General features: G+C 42.1%; 1 protein-coding gene across 1 annotated transcript; it reads left to right on the top strand.

Moving 5' to 3' along the window:
- The first annotated feature begins 54 nt into the window (after nucleotides 1–54).
- Nucleotides 55–11,805, top strand: LOC138637261 (AN1-type zinc finger protein 3-like). Its single transcript, XM_069725798.1, has 6 exons — nucleotides 55–894; nucleotides 5,813–5,853; nucleotides 8,416–8,607; nucleotides 10,183–10,248; nucleotides 10,331–10,501; nucleotides 11,356–11,805. Exons 1-6 carry the CDS (start codon nucleotides 827–829, stop codon nucleotides 11,508–11,510), a joined length of 693 nt encoding a protein of 230 aa, XP_069581899.1. The 5' UTR covers nucleotides 55–826; the 3' UTR covers nucleotides 11,511–11,805.
- The last annotated feature ends 3,654 nt before the right edge of the window (nucleotides 11,806–15,459 follow it).

The raw sequence follows: 15,459 nt of genomic DNA, 5'->3' as shown, positions 1-15,459 counted from the left end.
CCCTTTAGGTTATCTAACCACAATAAACTAGCTTTCTCAACAGTAATAGTATAATGTAATCCTAATCACATTGATTTTATTTTAATTGCAAATTTCTCAGAGTTAAGTCTCCACTGTAATCAGTAAACTGGATTACAGTAAAGCCAGTGATCAAAGCGAGTCAAACCCTTCGTCCTCGGTTTGTACTTGCTTTAAGTAAACACAGAAACTCAAAATAATAATCATCATATCTTTTCACGTCAGATATTTTTGGCCAACATTGTAGTGATTTTGCAGCTCTAGTTTTCCTTCCTTTCTTTGACCAATATTGACATTTCTGGTTTGATGGACGCGTTTCCGGCCCAGCATACTTGGTCCCAGCGACGTGTGAATAGGGGTGGTCCGAGCTGTGAAGAGGGGAAGGCCTTACTCAGTCTATTTATTTTTCATTTTCTCACAGCCTCCCACGTCTTTAACGTCGCTATAATAGTGTTTTAAGTGTGTCCGGGACGGCCGGTGGTTCTTCTGACTCGGTCCGTGTCGGCTGAAACACCGGGACTCCCCTCCTCGTTTCACGGTCGTAACGTCCGAGCGTCCAGCTGATTGCTTTGAGTGCCGTTCAATTATTCCAGTTCAAACTGAGCCGTTTTGTTGGATTTAACGGAAGGTTATTGTGGCCCAAACGGATCGGGTCCGCCTCCCCCTTTAACCAACCTGTGGACTTTAACAGAAATAGGAGGTTTGTCGCTTTGTCTAACTTGGTGTTGGATCGTTCTCCTCCCTGAAGGACCAGGCCCCGGACTCATCCCCAGCCTCGCGTTCCCACACCGGGTTTTTGTTGGAAGTCATGGGAGACACAAGTGAACGAAGCAAACCTCCGAGTCTACCTCCGAGGTGTCCCTGTGGATTTTGGGGGTGAGTGTTCAAGCTGATATAAACTAGATTAAAGCCGCGATCTGGATCTGAAATCCGGATGAATATGATCATCGGGCTCAACTAGTCCAAAGCCATTGTTGTTGTTCTGTTGTGCAGGCCGAGGGTGGGGGGTTGGGAAGTTAGCTAATAAATAAACCTCCGTGCTTCTAAAGCACACATATTCCCTCTGTTTTAAAGTGTAGAAACCCTCCGGCGGCCTTTGACCGGCGGACTTGTATTTCCTACCGTATTATATCGTGTTTTAAGGCCGTTTGTGAGGCCAGGAGATGACGTACCGACACACAATGATTTATTGCCAGCAGGTTCCTTTTAAAGCTGCCCTGTTTTCATCTCTCATATCGAAGAAAAAACGAAATACAACGAGCAACACGTCCTTTGGTTGAATCCTCTACCCGAGCTGGACCGATAAACCTGCTTTTACACTCATTTCACAGCCTGTGGGTCTGTTGTCAAGTGGTGGATGTGTGTTGCATACCGGATGTGATTCACTGATGTTCCCCGAAGGAAAAAGGACTTTAATGTGTTGAACAGCTCAGACTGGACTGATGGCTTCTGCTCACAGGTCCACTTCATATACATCATGTAGTGTGATGACATGACTGCCATCCCATAGTAATCCCTGCACCACTCACTATAGCACTATTGACTTTCAAGATGGAAACCTACTTCTCATGTAGAATACAATCAGACAGATAAAACCCCTCCCTGTTTTTAGCTGCTATCAATAACTAGCCTTGTCATATGACCTGTCACTTGATTACACCCCCCACTCACCGCCCCAGCCCCCAGTTTGCCTTCATTTCGTGGTGTCCAGTGAGCAAAACTGAACAAATGAACCCACCTGTCAATGTCAGGTGACACAAATGGCAGCAGCGTTGTGTGTTTATGGCCTGGCCTGGCTCGACTCAGAATAACACCTGTCCCGGGGCTGCACCCTGTCCTGTCCCACGCAGGCTCTTCGCACATGTCACTGAAGCTCAAGGACTCTTGAAAACATCTTGAACAAGGTTGCGTCATTGTGAATGAGCCTGTTGGAGCGGTGCAAAAGCCCAGAGAGATCCAGCTCACCTGGGCAGGACCAGAGTCTCCCAGTGCACCGCACATCCTTTACATACTTCACTTACTTCACTTTTTCAGTCAATAAACTGTTTTTCTTTTCGTTTTCAAATTGTATTTGTTATGAGGCAATTCTTGAATGTTTCCACCAATAGTTTAAGTCTTGTCAGGTCTAAAGTGCCAAATAATGAAAACGTTACCAAATGTGCAACATTATGTGTTAAAATATGCACGTTTTAATTAAAATCATTGAACTCATTGACTAGCTCCTCCTCTTTGGATAAATCACCTGGTTACTATGGTAACCAGATGAGTTCGTACAAACCAGTCATAACCATTAGTGGACTAAGTTTCCCTAAGTTAAGAGTTTATTTTGTGATCGTTTCGATCATAAATGCTTGACTTTGGTCCATTGTGAAAAATGGAATGGAATTTGCAGTTTTAAGAATTTTCTTTCCCGCAAATTGTCAACAATTGCAAGTTGTGGGAAAAAATTTGCGTTCTACCAAGTAACAGTCAAAAGCAATCACTTCCTATGATGATAATACATCCTGCAGATCTCAGAAATAGCCATTGTCGTCTTTTTTAAAATTTGATTAAACTTAAAGAACCATGGTGCTTAAATTTTAATTACTAAATTATTTTCTAAAAGTGGCGCAGCTTTGCCTTTGTCTGTAATATACAAAAACAGGTACATCTTCTGAAAAAATAAATGTTTTAAATGTTTGTATTTTTTTGATAATATTAATTCAGCACATATAGATAGAAAGATTGATTAGACTTTATTAATCCCACAGTGGGGAAATGCAGTCGTCACAGCAGCATGTACACAGTATGAACAAATTTACAAATACGTATGAAATAAACGAAATAGGACAGATAAAAAACTATTATTTTAGAAAAAAATAAGAGCAATAAAAGAATAAACACATGCGCACAGACTATATACACAAAAACAGAAATAAATAATGCTTGGATGATGAATGCACACTAACAAAGTGCAATCTCTTACAACTATGGGGTGTATAAACTCCTGTAATCTCAAACATACTGTTTGAGTAGACCGACACATGATTAGTAGCCTGATTGTCATGATAAGACTACAGTTCCCAAAAAAACCCTGTCACTCCCAGTGTTTGGTTCATTTTCATGATAAGTTGAAGAGCTTCGCTGGCTGTAGATGAGGGGGTATTTTTGTTGATAAAGTTTTATTTGAAAGGCAGGCTGTGTGCGGTCATATCTTCAACAGAGTTTCTTTTGAATGCTATTATTGCGGTGAAAAAACGGGAACCTCCTTCAAACATTTGAAGGATTGTGACCGCAAGATCATGATTTCCTGTAGGGACTAAAGCTCGGCTGCAGGCTAACATGATATTAAGTTAAAACAAATGTAATGACGACACACGTTTCTTATAGGTCAGCATAAACTTATTGTACATACATGGTTTGATTTGTTTATCTAATAATTGCAACCAAGACATGTACTGAGTGGTGTAAAAAAAAAAAAAATCAACATAATATGTCATGGTGACACTAATCTTGGTTAAGTCGAGCATTTCTTTGAATTTTCTGTGATGTTTTGGCACTTACAGATCAAATCAGCCGCCATACATGCCTCTTCCAGTTTATCAGTAATAATTCATTAGAATGAGTAAAAGATGGAAAATCCCGGCTGTCCGAGTGCGTTCCTCTTCGAGGGTAATGGAGAGTTTTGTGTTGTCTTGTCTGACTTTGTGTTTTTTACTCTCGGCATGCTGCTATCAGTCGAACCAGCTGTGTTTTAAGCACCTCAACAAGATATTTGATTTGGATGTGGCACATTTTCTGTGGGCATAATCAAATTTTACCATCTGGTCTCCAACTGGGATTGTCACCCGGGAGCACTGAAGTACAACTGAGGCTTCGTTCATCACCTGCTTGCTGTGAAGTTCATTCTTTTTCTATCATTACAGCTACATGAAGAATATTTTCTCTTCTGTTTTAGGCCACCTTTTTTGGATAAATACAGGTTATCAATTTAAATTTTAGTGTTGTTTTAGAATTTTTAGAAACCAGGTGATGCTGACATTAAATGAGTTTCCCATTTCATGTAGATCTGAAGTCTTCCACACTCGGCGGCTCTAACAGCTGAAAAACGTTCCCTCCTTGCCGACAGTGAAAACAGTGTGCAGGCTTGTCCTGCTGCATTAGTCACATAGCTCCTGTAGGAACAATGATCAGAATAACCCACCAAGTTCCAGCTTGTGTCCCATTGAGAGCACAGAAACAGCTCAGTCTGACAGGTTGTGGTGGTTTGGACATTAAAGAGAGGTCCAGAAGCTGAGGGAAACACCAACCTGGAGCAGAGGCCTCAGCAGCTGCCAAGAAAACACATATCCAAATATTTGAAAAATACATTTAACAATTTTATAGGCTGAAATGAGCAGAAGTGTTTATTAAAGAAGTTGAGCTTCAAGGTCACATTACCAGTATACTTTATCTGGTTGTTGGGTGGGCTGTCACCATCACAACATAATAAATAGAGTAGTAATTGTCATATCAATAATTAGGGTCAATCATTTCATTTAATTGTCTTTTTGTTCATTTAATGTCTCTATTGTCGTATAAAACTCTACAGTTAAAATAATGATAATAACAATCCGGGTACACCTTATGAAGAAGAGGCTTTTATTGGAGCTGGTGATTGGCTTTGAAATCTGGTCCATGATGTTTGTGTCAATAGATTCTCATCGAAATGCAGTCAGTGGAGTAGTAGAAGAAATAAAGTTGGTGTCAGTAATTATTCACTCGTGCCATTAAAGAGATGACATCATTAAAATCTGGGTCAAAAGAGGTGGAAGCAGTGATGGAAATATGACGTTTCTGTCGGATTCATGCAGCTGGTTTTAGTGAGATGAATGGAAACATCGATGCTAAACAATTGTGGTCAGCTCAAATGATGATGACAGAGCAGTTCTGTAGTAATTGTGACAGTCGTCTTATTAAACTGCTTCTTTAAAATCTAGACCTTTCATGATAAAAGATCTTTTAAAATGACTTAGTTTTGGCTGTAAATCCTTTGAGTTACTGTGCAGCCATGAAACAGAAGACAAACAGCTGTGACAGGTGAAGTCTCAGTTCTTTACACATCCAGCCGCTCACATAGTGCTGATGGCAGCATCAGCCGCCGTTCATTCATCTTCATACCAGCATGCAGAGTTTTAATATTGACAGGTGTCGTATGTGAGCGTTACATCATCACAATAGCAGCGTACATCGAGGTGAAATCAAACTCACCACCAGTGTGTCACAGGAGATGCTTGATTCCCTTGTCACGTGAAAGTTTTGTCTCTGCCTGCATGAAATGTGTGTTGCTGAAATGAATAAGTAAGAAAAGTATAACCGTGAAATAATTTACTTTATTACAAGCATCTGTTCCTATTTCAGCCATTTGCTTCTCCTTTGTCCAATATTTCTCGTCATCCTGCTTTGAACTGATGGCGACGGAATGAACCAAAAATAAGATTCCTGAGATTCAACCTGAGGAAAGATAATGAAAAATTTTATATTTAATACTTTGTATGTGATATCATTTTTTATTTGAGATGTTGAAAAAGAGACAATATCTGACTAGTGTTTGTCTGTCTTCCACTTTAATGTGCAGCCACTATTTGTATATAAATGATGGTTATATAATTCATTTTTGTTTAATTTGTCGTGTTTAAGGGTTTATGACAAAACCCTGTAACTGTAGTTTTGTATCAGAAAACGTTTATGTCATGAAGACCGCTGTAATCAGAAGAAACAAACCGTGGATGTCTGTGGAGGTCAATCACATTTCCTGTCTCTCCTGTCCTCACAGGTCCAGTAAAACCATGAACCTCTGCTCCAAATGTTTTGCTGGTAAGTCTTTTCAAGATACACACCATTTTTAAAGGGAAAAATAACAATTTATATTATTCCAGAATGACATCATCACAGCAAACAAGGCTCAGGACAAAAAGGAGTTGTACTACACATGGGTTTGAATCTGTAATAGTATGTTATTATTTTTGGATTGCAGTAAAATCTCTGCGCTGCAAAAGTCAGACTTGGCATGAAATTATTTTGGCCAGATAATTTTCGGTATTTAAAACTACAAAAATATTTTATGGATATCAAGACTGCAACTCAAACAGAGGAAAGGTGTACAATGTGGGACTTTTCCCGTATTCAGGTACTGTTGCACGTGTCATGTTTGAGCAGGTTGGTTCATCACTTGTCTCCAGTGGTTCACCTGTTGCTTAACTACAAAGCTCACAGTTTTTATTACACAGATTCAAATCCCCACATGGATGCATGTCAGGTCTCCTGCGTCAGTCATCGGGTTTGAGGCTTACATGCAGCTTGTTTCCTCTCGTATACAAACAGCTGAAACATTTCCACATTCGTTTTCTTGGCATGCAGAGTGGTTCTCACTGACAGCCAGCGGCACAGCTAGCAGCAGCTGCTTCAGGCTAGCGGTGCCAGCTGATTTCTGGTAGGAATGATAACAATGCTAAGAAGTCATTGTAGGTAAAAGAAGGGCTTCACTGCAGAACGATGTCTGCTGCCATTTGGTTAAAAACAAAAGATAATTGTTGTCAAAAAGGATGATGAGATTTCAGTAAACTGCTGTGAAGTGAGTGTATGAAGGGCAGAATCAGCTGTAGATTCAGAGAACAGACTCATCTTGTCTGTCTGGTGACTGCATGCAGCATTTTGGCTTTAAACTCATTTAAATGTAGAAAAAATAAGACCCAATTCAAGTTTGAAAATGTCACGGTATGCATGAAGGTTTCCCAGTGACTTCTCCAGTGCGGTTCAGGTGGATGGGTTGAGGGTGCATTGCAGCCCTGTCGGTGGCCATGGCAACCAGCAAGTGTGGCAGACAGCGAGGACCTAAGGGCCCGGCTTTGAGTCTCACATCACAGACAGCAGTAGCGCTCAGAATAGACTGAATACACATGAGTACCGAGGCTGAGCAGAAGTGGGTTAGCCCACATGTGGAGGAGAAAGACAAATATAGGCTGACCTCTGTCACCCTACCCTCCCTCCCCCCAACACGCACGCAAGCACGCACGCACGCACGCACGCACACACACACACACACACACACACACACACACACACACACACAGGGAGTCAAGAAAATATCTTTACAGGTTGATCACATGATGTAGAAAAGGTCAAAGTGCAGCTCAGTCATCTCAAGTGAGGTCACTTGTCTCTTGTCTATCGTGTTTCTCTTGGCAAACATAACTTCAGTCATGTGGTGATGCAGAGCAGCTTTTAAAACGGAGGACTTGAACATTTGTTTGTGTTTATTACATAAGCTACATGCGATCATGTTCATTTATTCATTTATTATCGATTCATTAATCTGCCCATTGTTTTGCAATTCTTTCAATAAATCTTTTTCAATAAATTGTTGCTTTATAAGATGTAACAGAAAGGTGGAAACTGCTCAGCACAAAATATTAAAAGCCAACTTTAAAACTTGTCACTCCAAAACCTTAAAAGTATTCAACCAATCAACTGAGTACCAGTGCAAACAACCAGTCCCAATATCTTTACAGAATCAAAGACAACCACATCACAATATCCAATTTAGGACTTGTTGAAACAAGAGAGAGTCGGTTATGGACGTTACAGTTACTGTGAAGAGAGTGATGGACAAGCACGTTAAATTATCAATGGAAAATATCAGTAGCATCAAAATATAGATGTGGTTTGTAAATGCATGGAGAGAAAGAGAGCAGAGCGACGGGATCTGAGCTGTAATCCTTCAACACTTACAAGTTATATTTGCTTAAAAAAATACTTTATTCCAATTAACTGATTCATGATTAATAATGTCTTTTAAATTCTATTAAGTGACGAACTGATTGACCATTCAAAATCAAATTGATCCTTGAACGATGTCCATGTTTGCTGCAGGTTCAAATCAGCTACCAGTCCACTGGTGTCGGAGCGTCCTTCAACACACCAACAAGGAAAAGTTGTCTTCTCATAATTTTATGTTTCTTTGACTCCAAGAAACAAAGCCGGCAATTATAAAAGAGGTGACAGGAAAAGAGCATAACCACGAAGGAAGCTTGTATAATATCATATACAGTATATATAATATGAGAGGTGGCTGTGGGCGGAGGAAGGACTCATGGTGCATCTTCATGTTGTCAACATGTCCACAGAACAAGGACTCACGGTGCATCTTCATGATGTCAACATGTCCACAGAACAAGGACTCACAGTACATATTCATGTTGTCAATATGTCCACAGAACAAGGACTCACGGTGCATCTTCATGTTGTCAACATGTGCAGCTGCAGTTCTAAACTATGAATAGGTGTGTGAGTCCAGATGTGTTTAAACTCTTCTTCTCTCTTTCCCTCTGTCCTGTTCTTGCATGGCTCTCCTCCCTCCCTGACTGTCCTGGACCACAGACATCCAGAAGAAGCCGCCAGGGGAGGACTGCACCTCCAAGCCCATCCAAAGCACTGGCAGTAGCCAATCCCCCGTTTTCAGTAGCGAGACGAGCAGTAGCACTAGCCAGTCCCTATCGTTGTCGCCGCCCTCCAGCTCCGAGCAGCCGTCGGCCGAAGAGCCCTCGCCATCGTTTTCTAGCACGAGGGAAGGTAAGATCGGCCGAGCACGTTTTCACACTCACCATGTGCTTTTTTTTTAATTATTATTTTTAATTTACATTTGGGGAAAGACCTATAACAAGCCATGTAATGGTGTGCTCCAACTGTGGAAACAACAGGGTTCAGTGGCATTAATTAGAGAATTTGTTGGTAAGAGGTTCATCACTGAGCTGATAGATGTGTTGAGGAAAGTCTGGACCGTCTGGTCTTTTTATGTCCCCATCCAGTGGGAAAGTACTGAGACATTAGAGAGGTGCTGATAAATCTCTGCTGGGCCACTAAAAGCTTCATCCTTTCTCACCAAGTTAGCAGAATGGAACATGAAGTACCTGTGCAGTCCAATATTCAAACTACCGTACTATTTAGTATGCCAGAAAAAGTCCCAATACCAGAGTTACTGTGTTAAATGTAGTATGCTAAAAGTACATACTTAGTCGGGCAGCTGCAGCACGTACTCGCAGTAAAAAGAAACGGTGAGCGATTCGGATCGCAGGGTTCATTTTGGAACTCTGCTCACATCAACAGTGGGTTTCCATAGATGGCAGTCGCAGGATGTACAAGTACAAACGTAATTCATTTTAAGTGGATCCACTGGTTGAATCCAAATAAATATACAGGGATCAGTCACAGCAACATGAAGGCTGGTTCCTCAGGACAATAGTAGTCATGTACAGCATGTTTCTGTCCAGCACAACATCCTATAAAAGCATTTTTAAGGACTTATTATTGATTATTTACAAGTTTCTGAACTCTCACTTTCTAAGCACACGTTCATTTCATATGACCAACTTAACTAAAATTGCTTATTTACACATGTAGCAGCTACAGATATGAATATTATCCTTAATAGGGAGTTCAGTTTGTGGTCATGTGACCAACTTCAGTTCAATATTCACTCTTCTATTTGTCTCTGGTCTCCACCTGTGAAATTTGTGAATCTTTAGCTGTTCTAGTTGCGAACTGCGTCTGTCTGGTATTTAATTTATTCTACCTTATCAGGTCGAGGTTTTCAGAGCTTTCTGTTTTGAAACTGCTGCCACAATGAGAGCGGTGACAGTGAACCAGAACAGGAGCAGCTAAACAAAGAGCTTAAAGTCAGAATAAAGTTCAACAGAGCTGCATGTGAAGCCTTTCACTTTGTCTTTATCTGTAAAATCTGTTTAGAGCTTCTTTAAGAGACTAAAGACTACAAATCGACGTGAATGTTTTTAATGGGGCTTCTGGAAGTCGTGGAGTTATTGAGCCCTGCTGAATAATTCAGTCCTATTTAAGAAAGGTAATCTAATGCATTTTGGTTTTATTACATTGGATGCTTCACTTTCAGGTTAAACTAATATGGTAAACTTTCATTTCCAATAAGGCTCATAACAACAATGAAGAAGTTCAATTTTGTGCTTTTTTTTATAGCGCAAACTTAAAACAGATGATGTTTTTGCTTCAAGCATGGTGCATAATACAGCTGTTAAATCCAGTGTTTTGTCATTTTTCTGGTAGTTTTTCTCTCAACATAGATGCATTTAATGGAAGGAGGTCGTTTCACATCATGTCTCACTTCTCCATCTGCAGGCGTGTCGTCTACAGAAACAGCCCAAGGCACACTCTGCACACCCACAAAACGTCCTCGAGAATCAGGTACAGCCGGCCTCTTCTCTCTCCCGCTGTAGCTCCGCCCCTCACTGAGAGCGAACTCTTAACCCCGCCGTTTGTCTTCCAGCCTCGGGCTCAGACAGCGAGGCCACGCCAGAGAAACGACCGCGGTCAGAAGAGAAGGAGGGGAGCAGTGAAGAGGTCCGCGGGACGCCCAAGCAGAAGAACCGCCGGCGCTGCTATCGCTGCCAAACCAAACTGGAGCTGGTGCAGCAGGAACTGGGCTCCTGTCGCTGTGGTCAGTGTCTCTCACGTCACTCTGAAGCAAAGACGCTGCACAAGCTCAAGCCTTCATACCACAGCTTTCACTAGTTCCATAACGGAGCAGAACATGTCTCTTGTTATCTTCTAAACAAACAAATCATGGAAAGCTCTGGGGGCTGATATGACAGTAGTAGTAATAATAATAATAATAATTATAATAATAATAATTATAATAATAATAATATTAATAACAGGACATTTCAGGGTATTTCTGCCAAAACAATATCTCAAAATACTGAAAAGTACTTCATTAATAATTTCTAGAACAGACAATAGCACCAAAATAAGCGTTATAGTTTTCTACTTCAGCGTAAACTTTAAATATTGGATAAAAACGAACATATTTCTGGGTGTATTGCACCAAATCCCTTCCACATGACTGTCTCCTCTCGTTCTGGAAACAACTTCTCCGTCTTCCAGCAGTTTTTTCTCCTTCATGTTGTTGCTGTGTTAAATCATGTCAACAAGTCAGAATATAGTTGACTTGACTTTGGCTTGTAATTAAATTTTTTTTAAATAATCATATTGTGGAAAATAAAGCCAATAAATTGACTGTGAATCAAGGTAGTTTAGTGAAAGTTTAACACCTTATCTGACTCGCCAGGATGCACAAGTATGACAAACCAAACTGCACTTTATTTCTCTCTAATTTGACTTTGGTGCAAATCTAAAGTCAGGAAATGTTTGTTTTTCTTAGTTTGTGTCCGTCAATAATGTCGGCGAGGTAAAACTATTGATGTGTGGTTTCCGCCACACAAAGCAGGAACAGCAAAGCGTCCATACGGGTCACTTCTTGCCTCACCACTTTGTTTTTCCGTTTGCCTTCAGGCTACGTTTTCTGTATGCTGCACCGTCTCCCCGAGCAGCACGACTGTCTGTTCGACCATCTGGGCCGCGGACGCGAGGAGGCCGTCCTCAAGATGGTGAAGCTGGACCGCAAGGTGGGCCGCTCGTGCCAACGCATTGGGGAGGAGTGCTCCTGATTGGCCATGGTGTCACCAGCCATCCAATCAGAGATGAGGCGCTTACAAAGAGGAGGAGGAGGAGGAGGAGGAATGACAAATGGGGTTGATGGGGGGGGGGGGGAGGGAGAGGAAGAGAAGGAGGCACGGTTGTGACATCCTGCATCTAACCCAACGATTCTGGATCTGAGCTTTGACGCCTCCCTGTTGAAGTCCTGATTTCCTGCCTGGAGCGTCTGTTTGGACTCTGGACAAGGCCGCTCGGGGTGGGGGGACAGGGGACCCACAGATGGGACATAGGGGGCCCGCAGAGGGGAAACGGAACATGCAGAGGGGAAACGGGGGACACACAGAGGGGAAACAGGGGACACACAGAGGGGACAGGGGGAGACACACAGAGGGGACGCAGGGGGGAGACACAGAGGGGAAACGGGGACCACAGAGGGGAAACAGGACACACAAAGGGGAAACGGGACACACAGAGGGGAAACAGGGCCACAGAGGGGAAACGGGGGACACACACAAAGGGGACGCAGGGGGCCCACAGAGGGGAAATGGGGGACACAGAGGGGAAACAAGGGGCCCACAGAGGGGAAACGGGGGACACACACAAAGGGGACGCAGGGGGCCCACAGAGGGGAAATGGGGGACACAGAGGGGAAACAAGGGGCCCACAGAGGGGAAACGGGGGGCCCACAGAGGGGAAGCGGGGGACACACAGAGGGGAAATGGGGCCACAGGGGGGAAACAGGGGCCCTTAGGGGGACCCAGCAGGGTTGAGCGGCCTTGCTGCGGAGCCACATTCAGTATCTCATGTTCACACACAGCCTTAACCCCGCCCCCGTCTTCAGAGGGAGGATCCAGTTGCTTGTACATCTGCTGTATCTCGCCGTGGTTTCCTCCTCGTTGCTCACGCTCCTTTTGTTTTCAGAACAGGAAGTGAAGTAAGATGAACTGTCGTAGCGTTCGGCTGAACTGATCCATTTGGATACTTCTTCTTTTGTTTTTCATTACTTGGTCGCGGGGGAAGGATCAGCTCTGTCCCACGGCCACTCCTCAGGTCGTCATCGAGGGGTTGGAGGATCAAACCTGTAACCCCTCCTTCCTCTTCTTCTTTCTTCTTCTGTTGTTTTCTTCCACCAACGTGTAGGTCCATGTACAGCATCACGAGCCGGGTTCTGCTCATGGTTCTAGCAGCGGTGGATTTGTGCAGGTTTGAGCGTGTCGTTCGGTAACGTGATGCTGTCATGGTTTCCTTTTTGTTTCTCCCATGTGGCCGTCATGGTGATTTGCTCTGTTTTTACTGTTGACCACCGCGTCCTGGAGGACAATACAGCCAATCCCTGCCTCTGCTCACATGGACTGTTGACAAAAAGAAAAATATTAAAAAAAGGAAAACACACTAATGGACCAGAGTCACTGAGATACATCCTCTCTGTAGCAGATCCTCTTCTCCTCTGTCCCTCCCTGTTTTCACTTTACTGACTGGTACTGTTGTTCTCCACACATTAAAGGGGGAATACAACTGAATTTAGTTTTCAGATGAGTTCTTCGCCAAAACCACCGTATCAGTTCAGAAAACCAGAAGTTCATCAATGAGCCTCTGCAGCTAGAAAGTCAGGAGCACTAAACGGAGTACGTTGAATTACCTGCTACCCTTTAAATCCTTCTATAATTTATTTCTTATTTTGTGTTTTGTGGGTAGAATTAAGTGTCATTAAATTTTCAGATCGGGGACATCTGTTTGGAATACAGCTCTCTGACTATAATAACTTCTTTCTTTTTTCTTTTCTTTTTTTTTACACTGATTGGTCATTTCTGTTTGTGAAAGAGACGGTTCAGTATAAATCTGTGATGTTGACTCACATGAGAATTCGTTTTCAGGGTGATCAAATTAACCCAAACCTGGTTACCTTGGAGACTGCGTACACTTAAAATAGAAAGAAGGTTAGTAAAATAATGGCAGGCAGATGTTGGTAGGTTTTCAATATTAACTTGCCACTTTAGCAAAGTAAACAACCGTGATTGGTTGCATTTAATTTTACTATTAATAACCTTTGTTTCCGGTGTATTAAGCTGTAAGATCAAACAGCGGTCTGTATTTTGTTTGTTTTTTCTTTCGGACCTTGGAGAGATGGTTCGTATGCTGACATCACAGATTCCGACTGCCGCTCTCGGTGTTGAGTGGTTTTCTCTTCCTCATCGTTTCGGACCCCCGCTCTTCATCAGCCCACAGTCTGAATGCTTGGACTTTGTGCTGTGCATATTGTTCAGTTACACACACCTCTTCCTACTCCGAAAAAGGGGTATTCCGCCAAAATTCACATTTTGTTTGTGACGTTGCAGAAGTTGGAGTTCTTCACATTTAAATTTTTTGTTTGTTTATTTGGGCATTTGGCGCATGTTGTGGGTGCATTTACAGACAGAAGTTGTGATTTGTTTAAAACAATCCCCATAAAATGTACTTTGCAGCGTTATTGGAAGTGCAATGTGATGATGTTGAAGTGTACATCAGTGTTTCTCAATTTGGAGAACTTGTGAAGAAACATGAAGCGGTCGATTTCACGAATGGCAGGAAAACCAGAAAGCGTCTTCTTTTGCAAAATAACTCGATACAAGTTTATTTGTGTTGAAATCCCTCAGAACGCCACTTAACTATGCTAATCCTCATTCACTAGTCCTAGTCCCCCCCCCCCGCCATCTTCTGCAATGACACACAGCGAAGGATACGGAGAATTCGAAGAAATGTCGCGGCTGGTTCTGATTTTGATATTTTGAAAATCTTTTTTTTTGAGTGCTAATGAGAAATGGAAAAAAATGGAATATCTTTCTGTACCTTTTAAAGAAACAAATTATTTAACCTTATATCAGTTTGAGTTACTTACACCCTAGTATAGAGTGACATATTTAGTTAAATGTATAAAACAAAAAAAGCAAGAACATAATTCTGTCCTATTTTCTCCTTTAATTTTATCGTGTTCCATTTTCTGCAGAGGAAAATAAACTGGATTAGAGGATGTGGCGTGTGTTTGTGTGTTTATTACTACGTCCGCATTCATTAGAGGCACGGATCTTTCACTGTAAATACACCATGCAGATTTAATTTTACCAACAGTGATTTAGTCAAAAGCTGATCCCACTTTGATATTAAAAAGATATGTTGATGTATTACAAACAGTACGCTGGAGATTCACAATCAACTGGCCAATTACAAAAAAAAACCCCAAAAAAAAAAACATTTGCCCCCTACTGGAGAGTGAGTGTACTGATGATTGAAATTCAGTAAATCACAAGGTCGCAGTCTGGAGCTTCAGCATTAAATTGCAAAATGATCAATTCGCCAGAAAATCCACATTTGTATGGGTTGTCTTTGCGGAGTTAATTTGGTTACCAACATATAAAATTTGCATTTAAAGCTTGGGACAAATATTTTGGAAACAGAAAATCTTCAACATGCCTGCTTATGGCCAAGTGTTTCTGAGCTCATGCAGTAATTTCCACTACAGAATCATGGCTGTTTTTAAAGCAGCCTGAGGGCCCGATGATCACAGACATCAGCAGATTTTGTGTCAAATTCTGTAAATCATCAACAGAGACCCTTGAAATGTTCAGAAAGTCGAAGGCGATGAAGCGACAAACTGGGCGAGGTGTTCTGATGACATCACGTTTCAAGAGGGGCGGAGCTTCACTGTTCAACACCGAAGAAGGATCGTCAGGTCAGGAGACACCAGGTGGGTTTTCTTTGTGTCACCGTGAATTCGTTCCCCAGAGTCAGACTGTCAACACAGAGTTCCACTGGGACCTTCTGAGGGGAACATTCACTGTGGACCACCTGAACTGTGTCGCCATGGCAACAGGCTCCTCCAACATCACAACACGCCCAATCACAGCACTTAGAAAACGACTTACTGTTTTTGGCATTTGGGATGGAAGTGGTTCTGCACTATTAACCTTGTAGTTACATGATTTC

Source organism: Brachyistius frenatus, unplaced genomic scaffold (genome assembly GCF_029030835.1).
Source record: "Brachyistius frenatus isolate BFR_SWC_R1_liver_20210118 unplaced genomic scaffold, ASM2903083v1 Contig_449, whole genome shotgun sequence".
NCBI lineage: Eukaryota > Metazoa > Chordata > Actinopteri > Embiotocidae > Brachyistius > Brachyistius frenatus.
This window is presented reverse-complemented; position numbering and strand designations above follow the sequence as displayed.

Excerpts from the sequence above, each read along its gene's own strand:
- LOC138637261 (XM_069725798.1), top strand. The coding sequence starts at position 827 with ATGGGAGACACAAGTGAACGAAGCAAACCTCCGAGTCTACCTCCGAGG. Across the intron at positions 5,854-8,415 it reads CTGCTCCAAATGTTTTGCTG|ACATCCAGAAGAAGCCGCCA; the intron begins GTAAGTCTTTTC and ends CCTGGACCACAG. Across the intron at positions 10,249-10,330 it reads AAAACGTCCTCGAGAATCAG|CCTCGGGCTCAGACAGCGAG; the intron begins GTACAGCCGGCC and ends TTTGTCTTCCAG.